At 41.2% G+C, this 20,196-nt stretch overlaps 1 protein-coding gene across 1 annotated transcript in view; it reads right to left on the bottom strand.

Annotated features, from left to right (window-relative positions):
• Nucleotides 1–327: 327 nt before the first annotated feature.
• RAB31 (RAB31, member RAS oncogene family) overlaps nt 328–20,196 on the bottom strand; it is a 107,427-nt gene continuing 87,558 nt past the window's right edge. The window contains exons 6-7 of the mRNA XM_084887772.1: nt 17,689–17,798; nt 328–3,757 (exon numbers count right to left, since the gene is read on the bottom strand). Of these exons, the coding sequence (XP_084743898.1) occupies nt 3,660–3,757; nt 17,689–17,798 (208 nt within the window). The 3' untranslated portion in view covers nt 328–3,659. The remainder of the gene's footprint in view (nt 3,758–17,688; nt 17,799–20,196) is intronic.

Raw genomic sequence — 20,196 nt, 5'->3', positions numbered from 1 at the left:
ACCCCCCATTCTAATCCCCAACCCTACCCCCACTTAGGCCCCCACTCTCCTATTGTCCTCAACCACTGGTTAGGCTCATATGTATGCACATAATTCCTTTGTTGATACCCTATCATTTTTAATCCTGTGGCTGTGCCACATTTTATTAGTGATTTCCTTAGGGAAGACGTTTTGCTATTGCACAGTGCCAGAGAACATCTTTAACTGTGTCTTCATGTGTACAGATACACAAGTTCCCCTGGTGAATCACCATTCTCTTTGCTGAGGTGACTGTGACTTTAAAAAATTATACTACTGAACATGCTAATAAGAAAAAGATAAACATGATAAAACGTAAAAATTTTATTAGTATGAATCAGTGTTGTTAAACCCAAAATAACAGATACAATTGGGCAATGTTGAGGGCATTGCTTTACTATGGAATGAATACAAGGTGGAAAGGTCCTAAGTGTCTACAGTGGCATCTTCTATATGAGAACTGGGTCCAGCCCAGACAGAAGCTCTTTATAGAAACATGAGAAAAAGGAGTGTTTACACAACAGAGCACTGGCATAGGGTCACTGGGTCTGGTTTCAACAATTATGGCACAAAGAATAAACTAGACACCTAACAGGTCTGAATATAGCTCAGAGCCCTTGCGTTTATAAGCCGGCTCATTACTCAACTCCCCGTGAGCATTGCAGAGCGATGGAAACGGAGTCCCCAGGAAGGAGCCCAATGCAGCCATCACATGCCAGTCTTAGAGGAAGCATTTCCATTACCTAAACCTCCCGCAGAAAAGGACTTCAGTTCTCATCCGGGCACAGCCATTTTGTTGGCCAAGGGTTAATTCTAAGTCTCCAGCCTTCTATCGCTGTAAGACGACGTCATGTTCAGCACCCCTGTGTTCCATTTTCAGCCATGAAATGGCAAGTCAGTTATGTACCTACGTAAAATGCTTGCACGACTCCACTGCCATCTGAGGGCTTCCCATTGGGAGAAAATCCCGGGGGGAACCCATGCCTACACGATAGAACACAGTCGTGAGCCAAACTCAGCCAGGGGGAATGGATTACATGTTGGCGTGACAAATATGAAATCCTATTTACACAAAAGCACATCATACCACACATGAAAGGGGTAAAAACAGAGGGAAAGAAGCAAATTTTGGGAAATGATGGGAAGAATATTGTTACATCACATGAAACTACTTGTCATGTTGGAGCAATAGCAATTTCCAGGGCTTTACATAATATTTCTTGGTTACAGTTTCATTATAAGAACAGCCAGGAAGTAATCTCGAGGCAGAAAGAAGATTAGAAAGCCTGAACAAGGCTCGAGTATCTACCTTCCGAGATGACTCCACATTTATGCAAAGGCTTCTGTTCCCCAATACCTCTACCTTCTTCACCAATTACTCCAAGCAGTGATTATATCTAGTCATCTGACTGGCTGGAATATTTAAGGCAGTACAGAAAGGTAAAAGAGTGGTTTCACACCCTCGTGTGCTTCTGAAATAAAACTGGGGCCTCGCTTGTGGGCAGCTCACTACATGAGAATAAGACCAACCATTTTATGCAAAATGCAACCACTGAAGACCCAGACCAAAGCTGTGTCACTCAGCTGGGATGCGTACCACCTTAAGCTTGGCAACCTGAGAGGCTGTCTAGAGAGAAACCCAGGTTGTAGAGGACAGTTGAATGCAGGAAGGTTCCAAAATAAGCCTGCATACAATCTGGGAAGAGGGCATTTCAATTTTCATTCCAAATTTTTTTTTTAACTTCGGAAAAAGCATAGGAGTTGCTTGGCCTGCAAGCAGAATCATGGTAACCAAAAATGTTGACAATGTAGAAAAAAAACCTAAAAACCCCTACAAAGGCCCTGCGAAGTCACCCAAGTGCCACTTGCTAACGTTTTTTGAGGTACCTGACTGGGGGAGCTAGGAGGCACTTTTGAACCAAAAGTGTTTACAGCCTTCACATTCTAAGATTGTCAAACTGTTCTTCCAAGCTGGGTGAAGAACATCAAGTAGACATATCCTTGCATTCAAAAGCAAAAAACCTTAATCTGTGGTTTCCACCTATTGTCTTGATTACCATCCACATGAAGTGTACACTTGGCCCTGGTCTCTCAAGGACTCCTCCTTTTTGTCTGTGGCGGTACTGGTGTCTCCAGGCATTGGAACCCGGGAGACACAGAAGTGACAGGACTGAGTTACTCAGTTCTAAGTCTTTAATCAGCTCGTGACCGCTCTCCTGGCTTTTATATTGTAGGTTTTCAATAAATGTTTGCTGGCCCTTGTGTGTTCATGGACCACACTGCACAATTAACTATTTCTGAGACTGTTGTACAGTTTCTTAGCTCCCACAGACGGCCCTGATCTGAATATCCTTTAACAATCACCACCCAGTATAAGACTTAATAGGAAGCCAACTGCTTCTGGAGCCTAAGTTTTTATGAAAATTAGAATGGTGACACAATTCGAATTTGGAATAAAAATAGCTTTTCTTCCTCTTCATGACTTTTCTCCCTTTACTACCTTTGGATTCAGAGATCTTTAATTAATTGAGCCGACAGGGAACCTGAAAAGGAAGGTGTTTGTTTTTTTTTTAATCAAAGCCTACACTCAGCTAATTGGCATTCCGGAATTGGACCCCTCTTAAGCCCTAATACCTACTTCCTCTAGCTTGGCATCTTCTAAAATCTTTTCTCCAATTTTGTAGTTTGGGTCTATAATCTTAAAGTGCTAGTACTTCCCTAGGCTGGTTTTCTTGTAACCTTTAATAATTGCTATTATTAAAATTTTGCCCTATATTATCCTTCAGTTAATCCCTCCCCACCCCCGAGATATGATGCCATGACATATTCTATTAGTAAGATAACACTCTGTAGTGTTAAACCTCTGGAAGAGAGCAGGAATTTATTGCCATGGAGGTGATGCATGCCAAGTGACCTCTGGAGTAATATTTACATCCTACACCTGTCACTGCTTAAACAGTACGTCCTTAAGTGACTCTTCCAAACCAGGCCTCTTAATCCCAAAATGACATGAAATATTTTAGTCAGAGTTGATTTGTTTGTAGATAACTAAAACTTAGGGGGGAAAAAGTTCATCAAGTAAAAGTCAGAGATGCAGACAACAGTTTCTGATACATCTTTCCCACTTTTATAACAGCTCACATCTACAGCTTCAGTGATCATCCAATTATACTCCACTAAAAGGTAAATTAAATAAAATTAAGTTAGCCTTTCGGTGAAGGCTGGCTAGTTCACAAAGGCAATGGCACTGAAGACGGTACTGGAATTTGGCTAGGGAACACCGGGAATCAGAGTGGAGCATCACTTTTAGAATCTCACACACATAATAAGCCGGTATGATGTTTGTACAAATTGAGAATATTTTAAGGTTTTGAACAAAAACTCAACTATACTTATTATCTAAAATCCATTTTTCTCCCATGTGCGTTTCATGCATGAAAGGTGGTGTATTTTTCCAGAGTTTTTGCAAATACTTTCCCAGGGACGTGTCCTGTCCCATTCCCTGCAGGCCTTCCAGGATGCCAAGCCAACGTGCTCACTGATCTCTAGGTGAGGTGCCAGGCCACCGAGAATGGGGTCCATGAGCAGTGCACAGGGAGGTGGCTCTGGCTTCTTCAAGTACAGGGGGCCGTGGGCCCCGGTCAGCAGCACCGCCGACTGGCTGGTATGGTTTGCTTCCCAAGTTTGATTGCTCCAGTGTTCCCATTTTCTTGGGGGTCCAAGGGTGGGATCTGGCGACCTGGAACAAAAGGGAGGCCAAGGTTGAGTTCCTTTTCCCGAGCTGACACCACACGCAGATTGTCACCATGCTTCATCAGCTCCACGTAATGGCTGTGGAAAGTAGAGGGGCTTCAGGTGTAACTCTCCCCGCTCCTCCCCTCCCTTCCTCATGTCCTTGCTCTGGCTGAAAGAAATCAAGATCATGTTTAAAAGCTTAAGGAAAAGTAAAATCGGCTTCCCGATAATATGGATTTCCTTGGGTTTGGGACTTCGTGCTTCTGGATAAAGGGAAAAGTTCCCACCCATCTTCTTGGCCCAAACATCAGCCTCCCCGTTCCTCCCCTGCATTCTTCCCCCGCCTTCCCACAAATCTATCCACTGCAACAAGCTGCTCAGTGGCACCAGGACTTCACTAATGACAGTGAGTCCTCATTTTTTTTTTTTTGTTGTTCTTAAAATAGAACTGGACTGGTTATTGTAATCTTCTTTGTAATATCATTTACTAACACTTTGCTTGCTATCCCTTATCCTACCAATACACATGAAGCATTAACTAAAAAGCCCTAAGAAACACTCTTCATAGGAAACAGTATTTTAATGTCATCCACAAGTAATCTTATTTTAACTTAATGTAATTTTTTTATAAATATACTGACAGTCTCTGTAAATAAACAGAAAGTAAAAATTAAAAAGGTAATGGAGGGTCTAAGAAGGTGATAACTAAAGGATGTGGAGGTTTTGATTTTAGATAATAAAGATAATCTAAACTGACTGCTGATGGTTGCATTTATTTATATATTTTATTATTTAAAAATATGTTTTATTGATTTCAGAGAAGAAGGGAAAGGACGAGAGAGATTGAAACATCAACGATGAGAGAGAATCATTGATTGGCTGCCTCCTGCACTCCCCACACTGGGGATCAAACCCGCAACCCAGGCATGTGCCCTTGACCAGAATCGAACCCAGTACCCTTTAGTTTACAGGCCCACACTCTATCCATTGAGCCAAACCAGCCAGGATGGTTGTATATATTTATGACTATTTTAAAAAACACTGAGTTATACACTTTAAATTGTTGAAATGTTGGCACATGCATTTTAAAAAATGTATTACTGAGATATAATTGATATAACATTGTGTAAGTTTAAGGTGTTGACTTGATAATTTAAATATTGCAATGTTATTATCTCTGTAGTGTTAGCTAATGCCTCTAGGATATTGCATAATTATCATTTCATCTAGTTTCTTAGCAATTTTGAAATTTACAACACAGGACTGTTATCTATAATCAGGTATGTGATTTTTATCTAAAAAAAAAAAAAAGTTGTCTTTAGAAAAAGGCAATGAGGCACACAGACCATATAGGGGCACATCTAGAGTGCCCAGCACAGGTGACTGGGGAGACTGAGCCCTACAAAACACCTACTAAACAAGCCAACCTACCAATTTCAGGAGACATAGCAGCTCTGCCTAACACATAAAAACAAACATAGGAAAGTAGTCAAAATATAGTCAAAGAAGTATGTTGCAAATGAAAGCATAGAAGAAATCCCCATAAAAAGAACTAAATGAATTGTAAGCAAGCAAACTACCAGGTACAAAATTCAAAACAATATTTATAAGGATGCTCAAGGTACTTAGTAAGAGTATCAACAATGTAAAAAAAGAACAGTCAGAAATGAAAGATTCACTAACTAAAATGAAGAATAATGTACAAGGAATCAACAGTAAAGGGCTCTGAGAATCAAATCAGCGATTTGGAATATGAGGAAGCAAAAAATACCCAATCAGAAGAGCAAAAAGAAAAAAAGAATCCAAAAATATGAAGATAGTGTAAGGAGCCTCTGGGGTAACTTCAAGCATACCAACATTAGCATCATGGAGGTGCCAGAAGGAAAAGAGAGGGAGCAAGAAGTTAAAAACCTATTTTAAAAAATAATGACAGGAAACTTCCCTTACCTGGTGAAAGAAATATACATACAAGTCCAGGAAGCCCAGAATCCCAAACAAGAGGAACTTAAAGAGGACCAACCAAAACACATCATAATTATATGCCAAAGGTTAAAGACAAAGAGATAATCTTAAAAGCAGCAAGAGAAAAGCAGTTAGTTACCAGGGAGCACCCATAAGACTATCAGCTGATTTCTCAACAGAAACACTGCAGGTCAGAAAGGAGTGGCAGGAAATACTCAAAGTGACAAAAAGCAAGAACCTACAACCAAGAAGACTCTACCCAGCAAAGCTATCATTTAGAATTGAAGGTCAGATAAAGAGTTTCACCGATAAGAAAAAGCTAAAGGAGTTCATTACCACCACACCAGTATTACATGAAATGTTAAAGGGTCTTTTTCAAAAAGAGGGAGGAAAAAAAGATAAAAAGTATGAATAATAAAATGGCAATAAATTCATATCAACAATTGAATCTAAAAGTCAAAATAAATGAACAGGAATCTAATGAACAAAATAAAATAAATAGATGAATAAAATAGAACCAGAGGCATGGATACAGAACAGACTGACAAATCTCAGAGGGAAGGGGAGAAAGAGGTGGAAAGAGATTAGCCAAATAACTTATATGCATACATACATTATCCAGGGACACAGACAATAGGCCTAGGGTGGGGCAGAAAACAGATGGAGAGGGGCAATGGGGGTACAAGGGTGATATCTGTAATACTCTCAACAATAACGATTAAAAAATAAATAAAAATTTTAAAAGGCAATAGAGCCCTGGCCAGGTGGCTCAGTTGGTTGGAATGTCATCCTGTATACAAAAAAAAAAAAAAAAAAAAAAAGGTTGTGGCTTTGATTCCCCATCAGGCACATACCTAGGTTGAGGGTTCGATCCCTACATAGGCCCTTACTGGAGGCAAACTGGTCAATGTTTCTCTCACACATCAATGTTTCTCTCCCTCCCTCCCTTTCCCTCTCTCTAAAAATCAAATTTTTAAAAAGGCAATAGAATCTGGAAATCACAAATATTTGTTTAGACAGTTTTCAAAGATTTTTATAGGCACCATCCTCACTTAACCCTGTGAAGCTGGCAGAATGGGTATATCATCATCATTGTACTATTATTCCTCAGAAAACTTAGATAATGTGCTGAAGGTGATTAGTGGCACAGGTGATTCTTTGTAAATGACATCTTGACTTTTCTGATGGATCCCAAAGCCTGTATTCTTCCCACTGTACCACATTAGCTCTCTATGCTACTTTCTCTTCCCCAGAAAAAAGGCATGAAAGCTAACTCTAAAACAAGATTTTATTTTATTTTAAAAAATATATTCTATTGATTTTTTACAGAGAGGAAGGGAGAGGGATAGAGAGCTAGAAACATCGATGAGAGAGAAACATTGATCAGCTGCCTCCTGCACCCCCTCTTCCCCCACAAGGGATGTGCCTGCAACTAATGTAGTACATGCCCCAGACTGGAATTGAAACCGGGAACCCTCAGTCCGCAGACCACAGCTTCATCCACTGAGCCAAACGAGTTTCGGCTAAAATAAGGAGATTTTAAAGTCAGCTAATTAGAATATTACTTTACTAAGAACCCAGATATTAGAAATGGAAGGGAAATTAGTTTCAAAGATAAAGTCTGTCAATGCAACTGGATGGTACCTAAGGACCATAAAGAGAGTGAAATGCCCTGGTAGAGGCACTTTTCCACAAAAGGCAGAAATAGTTAATTTCAAAGGTATTAATGAGTTCTGTAGATTGGGTGGTGTGGCCATTCACCAAAACTCAAGTATAAAAATTGAGGTCATTGGCAATTACCCAAAATTCAAAATAAATGGCTCTTCATCTGATTATGGAGCAGATAAAAGGGTTGTAGTAATTCCTGTAGTTACTGCTTCTGCCATTTTGTATTGCCAGCAAAACTATATAAAGCTTAGCAGGTCATTCTCGAAAAAGTTCACTCCTAATCCAGTAGCAAATGAGAATGTTAAGTATGTGTTTTCCTCTTCTGGACATGCTAGGTCCTTTCATTAGTCATAATTAAAAGGAAATAAACAAAATGCTGCTTCTATTTTGTCAATCTTAAGTGAGAAATACTCTGATTTATTTAGGTCAAATCTTTCCAGTCAAATGTTACTTACTCCTTGAAAAAGGGTGTTTTGGAGAGATGATAGTGTCAAGATACATCATTATTTAAGTTATTTAAATCAATCAATAATAGTTCAGGTGCCTCCGGAGTGTGTTAGGTATTACAATACAGACTTCTGCATTTGTAAAATATTTGAAATATTTTGAGACAAAATTATAATTCTGATTGGTGCAAGCTATTGATCTAGTTAACTAAGACAAGTATTGTTTACTGATCAGTATTTTTAGCAATATCAAAATCAATACCTATACTAACATCAACTTCACGTTATGCTTATGTATAGAATTCTAGTCCTGCTATACATGGCTTCTAGTCCTGCTATACAAGGCTTATTCTACAAACCTCCTGTCATGTTTTGTCCCAATTAGAGAAAATATTTATACATAAGATATTCATTAAGTCACAAAAGTAGAATGGAAGTTTGAAAACAAAGACCATACAGAAAATAGGGAGTGTTAGGGAGGCCTGTCAACACAGTCCCTTGCTCTCCTCTTCTTCCTCCCTCTTTCCTCCCTCACACTTCTCTCCTCAATGGACAATCAGCAAGACCAGTTAGGGATGCAAGGTTAAGTTAAGACCTGAGAAACGCCTCAAGGAGATTCCTCTCTCATTCATTTTAAACTTTCAGCAATGTTTTTTTAATCAATTTTCGAACATAGCTTTTTAGAGGCAGCAGATTTTGTTATCTCCAGAATATTCAAAATTTCACTTAGTAGAACAAAATATTTCTCAAAAATAGAATTACTGCAGTTTTCTCACACATCATGTTTGCTCATCTGGAGTTCTGAAACCTGAGAGTCCGTGCTCTAGTTTAGTGAACTTAGTCCCTTTATTTAGTATCTCCAAGAGTTCGTTTCCTTACCTATAAAAAGCATATGGGAAAGTAACTCGGTAACTACCATGCCATATAGATATATGGCTGTTTCTAATATGGAAAGAACTAATGACAATGGAAGGCGTCATGGCTCTGGGCACAGCTCGAGTGGAGTCTGCATGAGAAGACACCCCTGCCCCATGGTGGACACAGGGTCCAGGTACTGGGACTCAGCCCGGGAGGTGTCCCACACAAAACAGCTTCCAACCATATAAGAAAGGAAGCACTTCCACTTTAAGGCAGACAGAGAGGAAAGCCATGTCATAACCTTAACAAGAGAAGGAAGCAAATGGCACTGTGAAAACACAAGAGCTTGGGATCTTATGGTCTGAATTGTTTGGAACTTACTGAAAGGTTAAGTGTCCTTAGGCAAAAAACTAGTCCTGGAAAATGGCCACAGCATTTGGTACCAAGGTGATCGCCTGGGAACACTGTTGAATTAGTACTAATCACTTAGGGCAAAGAATAGGACCCAACGATCCATACAAACATCTGAAAAGGCTTGGAGCATCAGCTGCATGTTTCCGCTCTTACAAAATGTTCTCGGAGCACACAATCTCCTTACGTCATCCTCAGTGTAAACCCTCGGCCAGGGTGTTTATTTTCATAGGGTTTGAACTGTGTGTAAGATTGGGGGGGAAAAACTCTTTTATGAAGTCTAGTTTTTCTGAAAGTTGACAGCCTAGAGAAAAAACAGGTTTTATAAACAATTCCTCAGGAATGTACTATGTGAGGGGGCGGAAAAGTCCAAGCTTATAAATATTATCATGATTCTGGACTAGAGGCTGTAATGCTTTTACACACAACAAAAATAAAACAGAGTGCTTAGCTGCAGCTGTCCTCTCTCCTTGTGTGATGGACCGGCCATTTCCTGCACAAGCTGTTAAGTTCTTCCTGTCCATTTCTTCTCTCCTTTCATCCCGGTTCCAGTATTTACTTGGCTTGGCTATCTTTTGTTGAGTTTTAGTGGTGCCGGTAGTTGCTGTGTAACTTTCATTGCTTGATCCTGATTTTCTGAATCATTCAGATTAGTCAACTGACCAGGTTTATTAGGACTTGGAAGTATTTACTCTTGATAATGATCCACAAATCTCTCCATTTAGAAGGCAGGGGTGGGGGTGGAGTCCTCTGCAGAACACGGCTCACAATCAGAGAACATTGCCCTAAGAATACAGAATGGGCGTGGAGGAGACACGTGTGACACTGGAGGTCACTCTCTGTAGCTGTTCTTTTGTTGCAGTAAAGAGGACAGTGTTGGAATTACTAGATGACCTTGAATATTAGAATACAGAGTCTAACATCTACATAGAGCATGAATGGAGGAGGAGACAGGAAGAGAATTTAGTCAGAAGCTTGCACAAAGTCCAGGTCAGGGATTAAGAGAGCCTTCAGCCCTAGCTGGTTTGGCTCAGTGGACAGAGCATGGACCTGTGGACCAAAGGGTCCCAGGTTTGATTTCCGGTCAAGGGCACATGTCCGGGGTTGTGGGCTCAATCCCTAGTAGGGGGGCATGGGGGAAGCAACCAATCAATGATTCTCATCATTGATGTTTCTCTCCCTCTCCCTTCCTCTCTGAAATCAATAAAAAATATATTTAAAAAAAGAGAGAGCCTTCATCTGGGTGCAGTTGAGGGAAGTAGAAAACAAAGATGGAAAGAGAACTGTAGCAAGACACTTGGCAGATGTGACAACTGATTGGATGTAGGAAGGTAAGGAGAGAAATTAAAAACAATAACAAAGTTGAAAGTGTAGGGAGCTCGAGGGAGGTGATACATCAACAAAGAGGGAAGGAAGGAGAAGGTCCCCATTGCTGTCAGTCCAAAACAAAATACCAAGTGTCTTAAACATGGAGGGTTTGAGTGACTCGAATCATTAGGCTTCTTGACCATTCAAAGGTGTCTCCTCTCCACACACAATGATTTATTTATCTTTTAAAATAGACTATTTTGGGGGGGGGGGCAGTTTTAGATTTATAGAAAAATTTGAACATAAAGTACAGAGAGTTCCCACATATCCCCCCACCCCCCACCCCAATTTCTCTAATTTTAACATCCTGCATTAGTATGGAACATTTATTATAATTAATGACTATTATTGATCATTATTATTAATCAGAGCCCATAGTTCACTTTAGGGTTGAATCTTAATGTTGCACATTCTATGGATTTCAATAAATGTATAATGGCATGTATCCACCATTATAATATCACACAGAATAGTTTCACTGCCCTAAAAATCCTCTATGCTCTACCTAGTAATCGCTCCCTTCCTCCAAGCCCCATGGAAACCCTTGATAGCACTGTCTCCACAGTTTGCCTTTCCCAGATGTCACTTAGAAGTAATCAGACAATGTGTGGGCTTTCATATTGTCTTCTTTCACTTAGTAATATGCATTTAAAGTTCTTCCATGCCTTTTTTGTGACCTGAAATTTCATTGTTTTGTTTTTTGTTATTGACACTATTACACATAGTGCCCCATTTTCCTTCCCTTTATCCATCTCCACCCAACCTGAGCTCCCTACTCCCAATTCTGGCCTTCACTGCACTGTTGTCTGTGTCCAGGGGCTATGCATATATGTTCTTTGGCTAATCTCTTCACCTTTTAAAATCCAGTCTCCTCTACCTCCCTCCCCTCTGACCTTTGTCAGTCCCTTCCATGTATCCATGCCTCTGATTCTATTTTGTTCATCTATTTATTCTGTCATTAGATAATGCATAGAAGTGATCGTATGGCAGTTGTCTTTCTCTGGCTTATTTCACTTAATAAAATAATCTCCATGTCCATCTATGCTGTTGCAAAAGGTAAGAGTTCCTTCTTTTTCACAGCCCTGTAGTATTCCATTGCGAAAATATATCACAGCTCAGTTGTTTTTATCATTAGATAATATTCCATTTTATGGATATATCCCTTTCATTTTTGTTTTGTTAATCCTCATCCAAGGATATTTTTTCCATTGATTTTTAGAGAGAGTGGAAGGGAGGGAAAGGGAAAGAGGAAGAAACATCGACATGAAAGAGACACATTGATTGGTTATCTTGTGCATGTGCCCCAATCAGGGTGGAGAATGAATCTGCAAGCTAGGTATGTGCTTTGACCAGGTAATGAACTCGAGATCCTTCTGTGTGTGGGCCAATGAGAAGACACAGGATTGCAAAACCTATATAATAAAAAGCTAACATGCAAATAGACCAAACGGTGGAATAACGGAACAACTGGTCACTATGATGGGCGCTGACCATCAGGAGGCGTGCGTAGAACATGGCGGGTGTCAGCCACAGCGGGATGGGGGAGCAGGTGAGCGGGGGTGCCAGACCAAGGCAGGGCACCTGTCGCTATCATTGGGGCAAGCCTCTGGTGGTTACTGAAAATTCTTTGCTCCTGCGCACCACAGTCCTGCCCGGCGCTCACACCCACTGCCAGTGCCAGCCCCACTTGCACCCGCAGCTGGCTGCCAGCCACAATCACCCTTGAGGGCTTCTCCACCTCCCCCTGCTCCTGAGGGGCAATGGGGGCAGTAGCTGCCACTCACACTCCCTGAAGGTGCCGGCCCCAATCGCTCCATGCTGTCAGCATGTGTGAGCAGAGACGGTGGGAGCAGGGCTGCTGGCAGACAGGGGACCTGGGCCACAGCAGGAAGGGCCAGCCAGGGGTGTGAGGATGGGCTGAGACCTGCCCTCGTGCCTACAGCAGCCTTGTGGCCCACAGTTCCTTTCAAGGTGCACAAATTCGTGCAAATAAAAAGATATTGAACATTACTAGTCATTAAGAAGATGTACATTAAAAGCCACAAGCAGATACCATTATATTACTAATAGAATGGTTACAGTTTTATCAACTGACCATACCAAGTGTAGGCAGGGATGTGGAGCAACTGGAGCTCCACATTGGGGATGGAAATGTGAAACGCTAAAATACTTCAGAAAACAGTCTTTTAAAAAGTTAAACATTATCTATCAGAGAAGATAGATACCCATTCCATTTGTAAGTATTTATCCACACAAAACTTATATATGCATGCTCATAGCAATCTTACCTGTAATTGCAAAAAATAAATAAATAACAAAAACAACCGACCCAAACCCAGCTGGTGTTGCTCAGTGGTTGGCGTTGACCTATGAACCAGGTCACCGTTTGATTCCTGGTCAGGGCACATATCCAGGTAGCTGGCTCGATCCCCAGGGTGAGGCACCCAATTAGTGATTCTCATCATTGATGTTTCTATCTCCCTCTCCCTCTCGCTTCCTCTCTAAAATCAATAAAAATATTAAATAAAAAAAAAATGACCAAAATGTTAGGTGAATGGATCAATAATTCCTGCTTTATATTTGTAATAAAATTACTCCTATAAAATACCATTCAGCAATAAAAATAACTCAGCAAAATCCATATGTTAACTTCTGTAGGACAACTAATCTAATTTCTTAAAAGAAGAAATTATTTGAGGGAAAGATGGAGAAGGAACCTATTGCTTAAGGGAGACTTAAAGATCTATCAACTAATCACTGTGTATGGAATTTACTTGCATCTTAATTCAAGCAATTAGATTTCAATAAAAAAATGCAAACAAAGCAGTTATTTATCATTAAAATCCCAACACTGAATATTTGATGGTATTAATATGATAACAGCATTATTATCAATGTGATAATGCAATTATTGTTATGTAAAAAAAAACATTATGTACAGAAAATATTTACAGAAATGTTTGAGATTCCTTTCAAAATAATACAGGCAGGGAGGTGGGAAGGTGAGGTAGTGATGAAACCAACCTGGTTATGTGTACATGATGGTTAACTATATTACACAGAATATTGGCATATATGCTTAAAATTTTCCAGAATAAAGACTTTAAAAAAAAAAAGTTCCCTATAATCTCATCACCATAAAGCAATCACTGTTAACATTTTATTTTTCATTGATTTTTTTATTGATTTTTTACAGAGAGGAAAGGAGAGGGACAGAGAGTTAGAAACCTTGATGAGAGAGAAGCATCGATCAGCTGCCTCCTGCACACCCGCCCTGGGGTTGTGCCCTCAACCAAGGTATGTGCCCTTGACCGGAATCGAACCTGGGACCCCTCAGTCCGTAGGCCAACACTCTATCCACTGAGCCAAACCAGTTAGGACCCACTGTTAACATTTTAATGTGCATATTCTTTACCCGGAAGAATGTATTATTTACTTTTATATACTATATGGTTCACAATTTATAAAATCAGGATATAATACAAACCACTCTAACTTTTGTTTCACACTCAATAATTTATCTTTCTATGTCAGTAAATACAGATTTACATCATCATTTTAATCACTAGCTTATATTAGTGTACCAGGATTTTTTTTAAAAATGATTGCCCAACTTTTGGACAGTTAAATCATTTCCTGCTTTTCACCATGATGAATAATGTTCCCCTTTAAACCACTGTTTGCAGTAAGAAGTAATATGTCAGGACTGTGCACAGACTACCCAAAACAGCCCAGCACTTATGTCCTTTCCAATTAGAAAACATATTAACTCATGTTAAGAAAACAGTTGATTCCTTCCCGGTTTATGAGCACTCTAAGTATATAAAAGAGAAATATTTATCTCTTTATTCAAGTCAATGTGAATTAATTCTGTTTAAGCATCCTTTTTTAAAAGGGCTTTTATTCTCCCTGCTCTTTCTTGGATTTTTATTGCATCTTTTCTCTCAGGCACGTTTGTCTCTGGAAAATTGCTTTGGGGAGAATAGATGTCAGCAATATATCTTTCTATTTTGAACTCAGAGAGAAGCACGTGTAATACAAGTAGGAACAGGGAAAAGGAAAACAAATGAAATGTCTGCTGCCGTATATTTAGGTGCACTTGGTACTATGTTTTAAATCAACCTGTAATCAGGCTACAACATCCGATTCAGAAGAAATTCACCTGAAGAAGCAGAGAGGCTGGGAAGGCAGCAGCACTCACAGTCTATGCCTGGAGAGAGAGCTTGCTGCGGGCTGTGCATTCACAGGCTTCTTTGCAAAGGCGCTTACAATCACAGTGTAATGAAACAGAAACAGTTGTTCATTTGACATGAAAGATGAGGTGATACAGCCTCTACAGGAATTATTCGAAGCCACAATTCCCCAGTGCTTTGAATAAAGCTTGTTTTCTCTTAAATGAATAGACCAGTGGGATCTCAGGAATTCCTTAGTCCAAGACTCCATCCCTTTGAGCCATAAGACCTCATATACCGGAAGGCATTTATACTGGCTGGACCATACAAAAAAATACATTTTAAATTAAGATATCGATCTTTGCTGCTTAGGTTTATTTTACTCTTTGAGGTCCTTATTTCATTTGGGGTTTCAATAATGACTTACATAGACCTCAGAAAGTCTCCTAGCTCACGGAGAAGTGTCCGGCTGCAGGTATACAGAGTGCTGCGCTCCCCTCGCTGAGCACTGCCATCTGCACAGTCTGCCTTTCAGGGGCTAAAGCAGGCGGGAGCTCTAGAAACTACAAGGAGCTGCACAAAGGAAAAGGGTGGAAGTCACGGTCATCAGGAGCGACCTGGCTTCGTTAATGCAAAGCATTAATAAAAACAAACTGCATAATAGCTGCACAATTAGCCTAACCTACCAGAAAGGCCAAATGCCACCAGAAAAAGAATGAGTTTGACCTCAGGAAATATGAGGTTAATGGAATGAATTCAAACCGAACCCTGTCAGATGTCACCCAGCGCTACCCAGCTGTGGAGGACAGCTGAGCAGTTTCTTCACCACAGAGCACTGCACCCACGGCCCATTTTCGGGAAGGAGCAAGAGCCTGGGAATATGAGGTTTCCGACAATAAAATGCAGCCCTCCCTAGCACTCCAGAGTTCAACCGTTCAGGTCAACCATCTGGGAGAACGCGATTCTGTTGAGAGTGTTAAATAACAGCAAGACAATGAATCCCCCTGAAGGAGGCAGGAAGGAAAGGTGGTGTAGATCCAGAGAACAAGAAGGACGGGGGTGCATTCTTCTGTGTGTTTCTGTATTATGCAAGTAACCCAGACAGGGTTCCTCATCTCCAGCGAATTCTCCATCCAGCCAAAAGAAACAAACAAAATATTCCCTGCTCTGGGTTCTCAGAGTCTGAAGTAATGAACCAAGGCCAGTTAAAAGGGAATCAAATCTGTTCTGGGAAGCCACGGTCCCTCTGACTTTGAGAGCACCGCCAACGATGACCTCAGAGAGATCCAACTATCAGTTTCCCTTCTGGAATTCCCTCCTGGAACCGTCTGGAGCCAAGATATTTGAGAACAACTGCCAACTGCTCAGGAGTTCAACTTTTCCTAAGGTGACCCGGAGGCTTTGAGTACTATAACCTCAACCAACACACCTCTTTCAAGTCCCCAATTATGCTCAAAGGTATCTCGGGACACAGTTTCTCAAGATTGCTGCCAGCAAGTAGCTCTCTGAGCAGACTGGGCACGAAGCATATCAGAGAAGTTGTAAAGGAAAGCCTGGCACACCAGCTGGGAAAGCCTGGCCCACCAGCTCCTAGGTAGAGGTTACTGATGGAGAAGCAGCATAAAGAAAGGGAAATATAACATTACCCAGAACTGAAGATGAAGAAGGGAGCCTTCACCTTCCATGACTTAGCTGATCAGAAACGAGGAAAGTATTTACAAATAGAAGACTCTCCACCCAAGTCCCAATTTCAGGTCACGTGGGAAGGAGAGACTATTTTTCTTGGCGACCAACAAGCAAAAGAAAGCACAAAGGGTTCTTTTGTTTCGCTTGCCTAGAGTCATTCCGTTTAATGGGTGACTTCAGTTTTCTATTCCTCTTCGATATCTATTTTATTTCTCCTCCCCTCCACATACTGATATATGAGGGAAAGAAAGCAGTTTGCCAGCCAAAAACACGCCTTTTGAGATATCGGTTATTTTAAGCCAAAGATAAATACCATATGATCTCACTAATATTCTTAAGAAAAGCAAGACTAAGGAAAAACCGTTGGCCTTCCTCCTAACTGCCCAAAAGAATTTAAACAGGGGGCCTGCTCCGGGAAGGGAGCTATTATTACGGATAACCACAGTGGTTCACTCTGAGCTAGTGTGACAGCCAGGGAGGAATGCAGCAAGGCCCATCCTCTGTGTCCCCCTGTAAAGAGGGCCCAGCAAACATCTGTTTACCAAACATCTGCTCTTCCGTCTCCATGTGGATTGCCTTCCTCCCCTTTGAATTCCCAAACTACAACCCGTCTACCCCGCTTCTCCTTAGCTCAAAGTAGCATATAAGCCTCAACTGCCAGTTCTGTCCCGGGATTGGGGGGAGAGGGGGGGGGGATTCTTATAAAGCCCCCATATGTACATACATAAGAAATTTGGTCATTTTCTCTTGCTAATCAGTCTCATGTCTATTTCATTAGTTCAGCCAGAACTTAAGTTGGTAGAAGGCAAATTAGATTTTCCATTCTCACACATAAAATGCTGTAGAATACATAATTTTTTAAAAAATATATATTTTATTGATTTTCCACAGAGAGGAAGGGAGAGGGATAGAGAGCTAGAAACGTTGATGAGAGAGAAACATCGACCAGCTGCCTTCTGCACACCCCTTACTGAATATGTGCCCGCAACCAATGTACATGCCCTTGACCGGAATTGAACCTGGGACCTTTCAGTCCGCAGACTGACACTATCCACTGAACCGAACCGGTTTGGGCAGAATACATAATTTTTAATTAAAAATAAATGTTATTTTGCAACAGAGTTACTTCCTTTTGTTTCATAAAACATAGAATTACCAGGTTAAAGAACAGAATTTTGGAAATTTGGGTTTGGGAGACACAATATAGGTCAGTATTGACAAGTGCATGCTTGTAGGTTTTCTCTCCGCATCATCAAATTCACACAGAGGAAAAGCTCTACTTGAGAGCTCTGTGATTTCATCCTTTGACTCGCAGAGGCATAAAAGCCAAGAGCTAAGTTAAAGACATGATTTCAGGTACTTACTGATTCCTTGAAAGAGTTCTTCAATATTTATAGCATTTTTTGCACTTGTTTCAACAACGATGGCACCTATGGACTCAGCGTATTCCTTCGCATCCTTCAAGGGAACCTCCCTGGAAAAGAGGTGAAACCCAGACAGAAATGAATGCTCGTCTGTAAAATATAAATAACCCCAATAGGCCAAACAAAAAGCTCATGTGGAAACAGCTCCGTTACCTTCCTAGAGGATATCAACTCCATGGCTCAGCAAGTATTAAAAACCTGATATGAATGAGATTTTTAAAGTTTAAAACCTGGTCTCTGGCATCTATAGACAAGATGTGCATATATAACATATTGTCCAATCCCATAGAAGTAAAGAATTCCAGGACAGTGGGGGAAATCGTTAATGTACACATTCCAGCTTTTCGAGGTAGGGTTGATTTCAAACATTTTCCCCCATAATAATGACTCAGTGTTTTGTTTTGTTTTTTAATTTGTGTGCACCCCTGTGTGTGCATGCTTCTATAAGACTACATTAACATTTTTCACAAATCAGACAAAATATGTGGCATGATGTGAAAGTTTGGAAATGAACATGTTATAGCTACAATAGCTAGGATGCAGTATGGCATATTTGAACTCTGACCTTTAAACGGCTGTTCCTGCAAGGGTTTTAGGACATGAAGTTTATTTAAATGAACAATCTAAAAAAGGCAATTTATTGATCTACTTTTTATAGAAAGACACTATGGTGAATCCAAAGATTAAAAAGTCACAGTTCCAATTCTCTAGACATTTATTTATCCAACAAATATTAATGGAGCAGTTACGGTATGCCACTCCTTGTAGGGGCTAGAGAAAACACCAGTTCTTGCCTTCTGGAATCTACATTTGCGAGCAAAGGCCAACACATTTACAGTCACTCTATTCCACAACATTGTAACATCTGCAATATGAAGATGAGCCGTGGAGGGGTAGAAGGTGATGCATTTTGATCAGTGGAACTGAAGGAGATGAGCTGGAGGAGGTCCCCTGAGCCGCGGCCATGCAGGGCAGGGAGAACACAGGTGAGAACTGTGATGCAACAGTCTGCCAAAGGCCCATGGTGAGGAGCACCCTCAGCCCCAGAGACCATTAAAAGCCCATCTGCACGCAACCCTGCCCTGGTGTAACAGTGGATTTACAAAAAATGGCATGGTGTCTGAGAGAGAGTCCGGCAGGGACTGTGGCAGACGGGCAGGAAAGCACACAGCGGCCAACGCAGAACGGTGACAGGGTCCATTAGGAACCTCCGTATCTAGGAAAACACATGCACAAATGGACTAGAGTGGGGCAGCGAGGAGAAGGATCTGGAAGCTTCTCTAATGCTGTGGGCGAGAGAGAACACAATGCTGGCCTGGGAGGGTGACAGGAGGAGAACAAGGGAGGACGGAAAATCAAAACTGGGAGGGGGCGGTGAAGGGACCTTCCCCATCTTCCTCTCTCCTTCCCTTTCCTCCACCCTCTCCGAATTCCTCACGAATGGCTACTACTCGTTTATAAAGCAACTGGAAAAATTCTACCTTGGTGTTTAAATTCTTTATGACCCCAAATGGGATGAGAGGAGAACTTGTCAGGTACTTACCGGAAAAGGGCCTCACCAGAGCCTACCGTATTAACCGAGATGGCTGTCCTGGGATTCAGGGGAGAGAGGTCTCCTAAGCCAGCCAGCTGGAATCTGTACCTTATAATCCTTCTTACCACAAACAAGCCCCATCACCTCACCCCCTCCAGAATGGCTGCCATCCATAAACCAAAAAACAACGAGTGCTGGTGAGGATGTGGAGAAAAGGGAAAACCAGTGCACTGCTGGTGGGAATGCAGACTGGTGCAGCCACTTTGGAAAACAGGATGGCGGTGCCTCAAAAAATTAAAAATGGAACTGCCATTTGACCCAGTGATCCCACTTCTGGAAATATATCCTAAGAAGCCCAACACACCAATCAGAATATATGCGCCCCTATGTTCACTGCAGCATTATTTACAATTGCCAACCTGTGGAAACAGCCCAAGTGACAAAAAAAAAAAAAAAAAAAAAAAGAAGGAACTCCTACCCTTTGAAACAGCATGGATGGGCCTGGAGAGCATCATGCTAAGCGAAATAAGCCAGGCCGAGAAAGATAAATACCATATGATCTCACTCATATGTAGAATCTAATGAACAAAATAAACTGACGAACAAAACAGAACCAGAGGCATGGATACATGGAGCAGACTAACAGAGGCCAGAGGAAGGAGGTGGTGAGGACTGGATAAAAGAAGGGGAAGGAATTAGCTAAAGAATATATATGTATGGCCCACGGACACAGGCAATAATGTAGCGAAGGTAGGGGCAGGGGTGCTAGGCAAGGGGAGAAAACTGGGGGACATCTATGATAGTGTGAACAATTAAAAAAACACACACAAAAAAAACGAGCTGAGTGATGGGAATCATTCCGGTCAGGATAAGGGAGGGGTGACTGTCTCAACAGTGGACACTGCAGTAGAGCA

The sequence above is a fragment of the Pipistrellus hanaki genome (genome assembly GCF_964339955.1).
Source record: "Pipistrellus hanaki genome assembly, chromosome: 6".
Classification (NCBI taxonomy): domain Eukaryota; kingdom Metazoa; phylum Chordata; class Mammalia; order Chiroptera; family Vespertilionidae; genus Pipistrellus; species Pipistrellus hanaki.
Note: the sequence above shows the minus strand (reverse complement) of the source record. Positions and strands in the feature narration are given on the sequence as shown.